The sequence below is a fragment of the Ictidomys tridecemlineatus genome, chromosome 1, assembly GCF_052094955.1.
Source record: "Ictidomys tridecemlineatus isolate mIctTri1 chromosome 1, mIctTri1.hap1, whole genome shotgun sequence".
In the NCBI taxonomy this organism is placed as follows: domain Eukaryota; kingdom Metazoa; phylum Chordata; class Mammalia; order Rodentia; family Sciuridae; genus Ictidomys; species Ictidomys tridecemlineatus.
This window is the reverse complement of record NC_135477.1, coordinates 191130244-191139099: the sequence shown is the minus strand read 5'-3', so window position 1 is coordinate 191139099 and position 8856 is coordinate 191130244. Positions and strand designations below refer to the sequence as shown.

Below are 8856 nucleotides of genomic sequence, written 5' to 3'. Positions count from 1 at the left end.
AGCAGCATTCAGAAGTGCTCTTTCAAAGCTGTTGAGTAAGCACAAACTTCTTGTTTCAGATCAAGTGTTGTGTCTTCAACTTAAGTGTACTCTTCTTTGGTCTTGTTGGTTGTTAGGAGGTTTGTTCCTTGCCTGATCTGAACTTGAAGCAGCAGTTTCAGGTGGTAAAGTCTGTTCTGTTACACTTCATACCCAACAGCTCAGTGCCCCTTCTCCAGCACCGCCATAAGCAGCATGGCCCGGTACGTAGGAATAAATCTTGCTTCTCTCACCAGAAAGTGAGTTTTTAAGTAGAGCGGCAGAGATTAAATTTAAAGTTTTGGCACAAGCTGGTTTTTTTTTTTTCCTCAAGAGGATAGTAAGGGTTAGTGGCGGGGTGGGGGGGGTGTTATTAAATGCATAGCTCTCCTTCCCTCTTTATCATACATTCTAAGTAAACTGGCTTAAATCCCATCCTCTCTCCTTTGCATGGGCCTCTCTTTGAAATATGAAATCTACAGATATAAATTAGAAAATAAGCCAGTATTATGTGAAAACACATTTATTGGATGAATAATAAAACTTAGCTAAGAAGTTATTAGAATTAGAATATCCCCCTCCTTGAAGTACAATTTTCTAATAGGCAAAAAGAAGCAAAACCCCTGAATGAGAAAAAAATACATTTACAACTTCAATCATAGGCTTCTGCGTGAGGTGTTCAAACTATTTTTTTGTAATTTACTCTTGCACTGATGACAAAGCATAGACACACAATGAGACATTACAAATCAGCATATCAACATGAGAGGGCAACTACCACAAAGCAGAGACTTCTTCAATGTTGCTGCTGAAACTTGCATACACCCACAGAGGAAACTTGCAAATCTTCCTATAAAGGATGATTTGCACAGAGTTTCCCAACAATATGCTTACAAAAAAAAAAGCAAAAACAAAAACAACTCACAGACCATGGTTAATAAATAAGAGAGAAAAGCAGAAGAAGCAAGCAACTTCCTTGGACTGGCAGGCATAGAGAGCAACACCTTTGACCTCATTTGAAAAACAGTCACACTGTTTGAGCCCAAGAGAGAAAGCTGAAGGTGAAAGGAGCTTCGCACTATGGTCCTTGGGTATATCCCATAATCTCCAGGAAGGGGAAGTTTAATCAGTCTCTACTGCATAATCTGTATCCTTTCAGATGTGGCTGAAACAAAAATCTCTGCAGAGTTATTTTAAAGCTCACTAGGAAAGAGGGGGTATTGCGTTAAATCGTTCTTTCCCACAGATAGATAAATCTGTAACAATCACATAAATAATGTACAGAATTAAAACAACCACTTCACCTTTCAACTCTTTCTTTCTTTTTTAAAGATGATTTCAGATTTATTCTCAAAGTGCAAATCTGGATATAAAATATTATAAGAGTAAGGAAAAATTTAGCCCCCTCATCTATCCCACACCCTCCACTACATAGCTGATTTGATTGCTCTCTCTGGCATTTGTGCCCTTCCAACTCATACTTTAAGATAATAGTTTTTCAGCCAACCTAGCCAAGTCCCGTGGCTCCAGATGGTGAGGGCCAGCAGCTTGTATTTTTCCCTATGCCCTGTGGAGATGTCCAGCATTTCTTTCATCAGGGACTTGGTGTGGACCGGCATCATGCCGGCTGTCCTGTTCCTGGCCCTGCTTGAATTTGTTTTCCAGCTCAGTGAGGGACTTGTCGGAGTTGGAATAGGCATCCCTGATCTGGTGGGACTCCCGCCTCAGGTAGTTGCCATAAGTCTCTTCCCCATCCAGGTCATAGGAAATGCTCTTGCTGATTCCCTCCAAGACGCCCCCAGAATCCTCCACCTGGCTGCCCAGCATGGTGAACTCCTCTCTAAGGGTGAGACTCATGTAGCTACTGGCCTGGGTCCCTTCCCCTTGGGAGCAGCTCCGACACTCACCCTGAAAAGCAGCTGGCACTTCTCGGGGTCATCATTCTCCTCTCCTCGGGCATGAAGTAGTGGTGCAGAGTCTCATTGGACATTTCTGGGTAGAGAGGACTGTCAAAGTAGCCCTGACACAGGTGGCAGAGGAAACCTATCCAGAGGAACTTCGGAACCATCATTCTGAATATTCAGGAAGTCCAGGGACCCCAGGAGAAGACCCTTTTGTCCAGGAACAAGGAAAGGGGTCCTCTTGGGAGTCAGTGCCTTCCTGAGACAGTGTCCTCCTCAGTCCCCTTTGGCTTGCTGCACCGTGGCGCCTGCACCCCAGCAGGCTTCATGTGGCTGTGGGCAACAGCGCCTGGGAAGCACTGCCCTGCAACAGCGCAGGGTGCACCTCGATATGCTTTTGCTTAGTGGCTGGAACTACTGCTCTCTTGCAGCCCAGACGGGATCACAGAGCTGAGGGGAGAAGGCCTCCTGCAGAGCGCTGCAGGTCGCTGGCTCTGTTGCCCCTTGCTCCTGGGAGATGGAGCAGTGTAGCTAGAGAGAGAAGCTTTTGCTTTCTGACACTTTCAACTTCTGGACTGGGTGGGAATATGGAGGGAGTTTTTCCTTTGGCTAAAGATATCCTAAGGATCTCTGGGCTCTCAAATTACAGCTGGTCTCATCACTTGGAATCCAGGGAACAAGTTTGGAAAGAAACCTCTCACCAGGTCTCTGTTATTAAAGGTACAGGGTCTCTTTTTAAAGATTGGAAGGAGACATCCTGAAAAACAGAATTCAGCTTGAAGGAGGGAAATGAGAAGAGAAAAAGTAGAATTTCTACAAAAAAAGAGTTTTGCTATTAACATAATGCAGGGAAGGGTGATTACTCTGGAGAAATACCATTTCATAAGTTTAAATAAATATCAGGTTTTATTTGTGGAGTAAACCTTTTTTCATCTTTAAAACAATTGGCCTTATAAACAAATTTGAAGTTTTGGAAATGGCTGTTTTGCTTACAAATGCTTAGTTAAAATTTATAAAAAACAAAATTTTCAGAGCAATAGGAATATAAAAGTGATTGATACACCATTGCTCATAGGCATATGACAAAAAATACCCTGCAAATGGAATTTTTCCTATTTAATATATAAAAGGACTACTGAGATCTTCATTTAACTTTCATGGAAAACCATTCATACTGAGCTCCTTTACTGATTCTTTAACCTAAGACTTTACAGCTATTGCCTCTTCTGAAGTACTTTGAAGTTTTGGAGAGTACAGGATTGGCAGAGTTGTCTTCATTTTCCAAAAGAGAATAAAAAAGTGTAGGATGTTAAACAAATTGTTTATAGTCATACAGACTAGTTGAACTATTAAGGTACAGAGTCTTTTAATTTCATTTGGAAGAAATCCTTACTTTTTTCACAAGGAAGTTAGTTTCTTATTTGTGAATTTACTAGCAAATGTCCATTTTACAGGCCATTTATTTGCTCAATAAATGTTTTTTTAGCAGTTATTCTGTGCCAGATTCTATTTTAGGTACTGAGAATGGAGCAGTGAACAAAAACAGAGACAGATAATTGTCCTCCTAGAGCTTTCATTATAGGAGATGGAGAAACAATCAGTGTAATATAAATAAATACAATGTTTGTATGATAGACAGTGGTATGGCTGTAGAAAAACAAACAAAACAAAACAGGAAATAGGTGAGAAAGAGAAGCAGCGCATCTATTTCTTTTTTGAAATGTAATCGAATGATTCATGTTGATTGGCCAGTGTTCCCTATCTCTCTCCCTCCTCCAATCATAAAGGACAGATTTCATTGAGAAACTCAGTGCCACATAGTTCTGAGATTATCACTCTCATTATCATTGCTTTTGTTGACCTAAGCCACCTGGACTCCTGGATAAACAAGGGAATTCCAGTTCAGTAACTGGATATTTTTTCAAAGTGCTGTCATATGCATAGATTTTTTGAAGCATGTTGACTTCACGTTTTAATTCTTATTCAGATACTTAGCATCAAGCAAACATAGACCAAAGGAGTTTTCTTAGTGTTTTTCCCAACTAGAAAACTACAGCTAATTTTCAGCCTTCCTAGCAAAATACTACAACCTTTTCTAGTTTGCAGACTGAAATGTTGGACTCACAAGTTGCATTGCTTCATTCCTTTTTCCAGGTGACATTCACAAGTGACAACAGATGGATTCAAATTGACTGTTTGGACAAAGAGGAGGAATTTACTCTGATTCACTCCATTCTTGCACAATTCCCCCAAGATTTACTAACCAATTCAATTAAGTACACTTATTTTAAGCACTTACTACTTACTCCCTACTTACAGAGTGCATTGTTAATTTGGCTAAAGATATAATGATGTGCAAAAAAATCTAGTGGTTGGAGAGTCAGGCATATAGACACATAAAGTCCTGAGAAGTAAAGAACTAAGTGTATTGACTTTCTTTCTGCAATTACCTCATTTAAAGATACAACTGCTATGTAATGTATAAGTAAATGGAAGTAAAGTTTCCTCTGATTAAAGGAAAAGGGAAATTCATTGACTCACATAAAGCCTAAGATTAGATTTTCAGACAAAGGCCTGCTCCAGAACCTAGTTCTTTCACCATTTCTTGGTTCTTCTTCCTCAGCTTATAATCATTCTTGGGCAGTCTCTTTCATTTGTGGTTCCAAGATGATTATCAGTGTCCTTGGAGGCTACATGCTTCCTTATTCATTACCAGCAGGAATGACAGGTTGAATTTCCTGACAGTTCAATTTTAAGCAACTTGAATCAGACTCAGTGCCCACAATTAGCCTGATTTAGATAATGAATCCATCCTTAGATTTACTATGGTCAAAAACTTTTGATAAGCCACTTGGCTGAAGAAAATAAAGGCCCATTTCTGCAGCTGAGGTCAAGGAAACATATAAGCTCTGTGGCTGGGTAGCTTAAGGTCCTGTTTAGGAAAGTAACAGTTTGAGAATAAATTTGAGGAAAGTACTATAAATATTCTCTTTACCCCACATCTTTATCTTCATTAACCATCTGGAAGACATTGCTACCCTTTAAAAGTAGTATGTTATTAGGTATTTAGCAGCTGGCTGTATGTGGGTGGTGGGATTCTCATATGTAGGATTTGCTAATTTTCATAGTGTAAATACTCTCGCTGTGACCAACATCACTCATGCAAGTTTGGGAAAATATGTTCAATTGTGCATCATTACACAGCCTTCTCATCATGCAGATAGATTAGATGCAGATAATTCCAAGAGAATAGAAAATAGTAAGCATCTAGTAGTTAGAAATGTTTAGTTTTGCATATGTATTTCTTTTGTTTCAATATGGTTTAATTAATTATAAGTTTAAATGGTTTGAATTTTAGTAATGGCTATGTTTAACAACTGACATTCAAAATCCTTGAATATCTAACAATTAACCTCAAGATTCAGTGCTAGCCATCTCTTAGCATACCGAGTGTGGCCTTTTGGTTAAAAATTTCATTTTATTCACTATTAGGTTTTTATAGTAATCCATTCATATGTGCCCAATTCCATCTTGGGCTAGTCTGCTAGGGTCAGAGCTAAGGCAGACTTCTGAGGATTGACCTAGAATACACATAGCCAAAGGAAATGTCCCAAAACAGTCATGCCAAACAGAGGACTTGGAAGAGTAAAGTCAAGAAGTACAATCTGCTGATAGGAGCAAGAGATGTGTCTAAGACTTAAAACTGGAGACACAGGGGAAAAAACAGGAACTGGATGACCTTAGTAGCTGTGGCTGGAGTACTGCAAGTAAATAAACAACACTATTCAGTCTCAGCTGTTCACATGTAATTCCTGTTACACAGTGCTGACAAGGTTTACTAGCTTCAGATATGCTTCTGCTTTATCATTTTCAGTGCATTTGAATCTTGTTCTTTTGAACCAATTATCGTTTTAGAGGGGGAAGCAGGAATGCAGTTTGGTACTATGAGCTTAAGGCTCTCTGATTTTCCCTGGTTCAAAAGCTTTTGTGGTCTTCTTACTGCTTTAGATTATGACAACAATAGAACTTTTATAGAAATGGGACTTCTATGCAGTAAGCAATAAAGAGAGTTTGAGGGATTAGGTACCACCATGCAGCCTAGAAATGCAGAAGGAGACTCTAAATGATGAAATCCCTCACTCCCAACATCTCAAAAAATGTAAGGCTGAGTCTCTGGATCCATTCAAAGAAGAAAAAAAGAACAAAAGGTGTAATTCTGGATGACAGCAGGGGTTCAATGAAATGGGAGGGAAGAGGAAAGGGAGAAGATAGAAAAGATTTAGAGAAGCCTATCATTTTAGCACATTAGTCATTATTTGTAATCAAATGAAAGATAACCTGTGGGAGTCATTAAGTAGTCATTGCTTGCAAAAGGTATGTACAAAAAAAGAAAGAAAAAAAGAAGAGAAAATTAAGGAAGGAAAGGAGATAGCAGAAAAGGAAGAAAAGAATAAAATAATTTTGGTAGTCTGTTTTATTTGTTACATTAACTCATCGAAGTGGTTATTATATTTATTATATGATCATTGATTGGGGCAAGGGGAAATCTAGTTAAAAAGAATAATCACACACACACACACACAAAAAAAAAAAACAAAGTTAAATATCTAACATAATCAATAAAACATACCCTTAGAAGTATTTACAACACTTAGAAGAAAATAAAGACACTGTGGGTAGAAAGTGTGATCATTTCTTACCATCTTTTTGTATTAGTGAGGATGTGCTGTGTTGTGCTTTTGTAATAAACATCACAGAAATGATGATAAATTCAAGTTCTCTACAGGTCCACGTAATTTAGCAACTCTTCTCTACTTGGCAACTCATTTGTACCACCAGAAACAGGAGGCATCCTTGGTTGATTTTGCAGAGAAAGAGGACCCTGGAGTCTGTGCTGCATTTAAAATGCATTGACTCGGAATAGACATATGTCCTCTTTGCATATAGCACATTGGACAGTGACATGACTCTGTCTTGGTGAAAAAAGTTCTCTCTCAGTTTCCTGGCTGTCATGTCTTGAGCCACTTTCCTTCTGCCATAATGTTCTGACTCACCTTAGGCCCAGAACTATGGAGTCAGCACACCATGGGCTGAACCTCTGAAACTGTGAGCCAAAATAAACTTTTCTTCTTCTATGTTGTTCTCATCAGGTAACTGGTCATAGTGATGCCAAAGCTTATAAAACAATACACACCAAATCCTAGAGAAGAGCTAGAGAGAGTCCGTGAGGTAAAGGTAAGAATGAGAATCTGAAGGAAGGGAAGGAATTCAAGGTTATGGGATTTTCCCAAATATTTGGAGGGAGAAAAACATCCCATAAAATAGGAAAACTATGGCTTGGCTCCACAGAAGTGAATTTTGGGGACAAAGTTATTATGTTGTGCATGTGGGGTGAAGAGAACAGAGAATAGCAGGAACAGCTGACCTCTGAGGAAGGAACACAGTCACTGAAAATGAGAGCATGATTTTATCCAGAAAAGGATAGTGCTTTGAAGAGGTTGTGTTTTGTGCCAGAGGATCAAATAGTGTACAAGTATAAGTCTAAACCATATTTAGTTAAATGCTTGATAAGAATTTATAATCATTTGGAAGGTAGTTCTTCCACTGTTTTTGACTCTCCAATAGCTTGCCCCAATAATTAGAATGAAATTCAGTCTTAGCTGGCCTACCAAACCTTGAATTGTCTGGTCCCAGTCTCTAAATTTTTATATCCTGGGACTCCCAACTTTGCTAACTGTGTTCAAGCCAAAATCTTGTATCTCATCTTACAGTCTTCATTTGGGCTGTGTCTCTTCCTGGAACCTTCTTTCCCAATTCTTTTCCTGTCTAATGGATACTCCAATGTCAGGTCTTAACTGTCATTTCCTCTGAAATTCCCTACTTGATTTCTGGATACTGATTAGTTCTCCCCATCATACCTTTTTATACCACTCTATTCATTTTCTCACTACAATTTCCATTGTTTGTAATTATACTTCTTATATTTATTTGTTCTTGGTTTATTGTCCCCAGTTTTACTGAAACCATATGAAGACAGGAAATGTGTTTACTTCTGCCTTCTCAATGTTTAGCATAGTGTCTGGATCACAGAAGTTGCTCAATGAATATATGTCAGCACCCCAGCTAAAGTTGATCACATAAAACCCTTTAGTGTTTTAACAAGATACTTTTGTAGTTACTGTTTCAATGTAATCATTCCTTGGTTTGTTTATTTTGTTTTAGGTCCTTCTGGAAGTTTTTGTTTATTGTTGTTATTTTATGAAGCCAAGAATTGAACTCAGGCCCTCCAGTATGCCTGGCAAGAACTCTACCACTGAGCTATATCTCCAGCCCACCCCTTATTGATTTATAATATGTATTTTACTGTATTGGAATACTAATTTGCCTATATACCCCATGAAACTGTGAATTCATCATTATATAACTTCATGTTAAGAGTCAAGTACCTAGCAAGGGTCATGTATTTGTTGTTGTGACAGCTAAACTGTAGAATTTAAGGAATTCTATTATTTTAATCTATTTGAGTAAGTGTTTTTTTCTGGCCAACAGTCAGGCAGTGATGGCTTCACACTGAATCTGGATGATACTGGCAGGAAATAAGGGGAAGAACCCTGTGAATTCCAATGATAAGAATGTGCAGAGAAGAGTATCACTCAGAAGGAAGACTTTTGACCCATCCTTAGTAAACTATGCAGTGTCTCTCCATATGGGACTAAAGAATTATAGTCTGTGAACTGAAGAATCATCAGACCACCCTGCAGGATAATTTGCAGTTTGCCTGGTAAGGATTTTCACTTTTCTTCTGTATGAAGCACACATACTGGTTTGTGATCCAGCCAGGTTTGGAGAAGAATCAGATCTTGTTTATTCTCCCTTTGCAAGCTGTTTTTTATTATTTTTGACTTAGTCTGTTTGGGCTGCTGTAACAGAGAATAAT

At 38.6% G+C, this 8856-nt stretch overlaps 1 protein-coding gene across 1 annotated transcript; it reads right to left on the bottom strand.

The window, feature by feature from the left end:
* Window positions 1-1493: 1493 nt before the first annotated feature.
* LOC101956275 (fin bud initiation factor homolog) lies at window positions 1494-2089 on the bottom strand. Its single transcript, XM_005328056.4, is given in 4 exon segments — window positions 1494-1632; window positions 1634-1919; window positions 1922-1969; window positions 1972-2089. Coding segments are annotated over 4 exon segments (591 nt in total).
* Between the last annotated feature and the right edge of the window lie 6767 nt (window positions 2090-8856).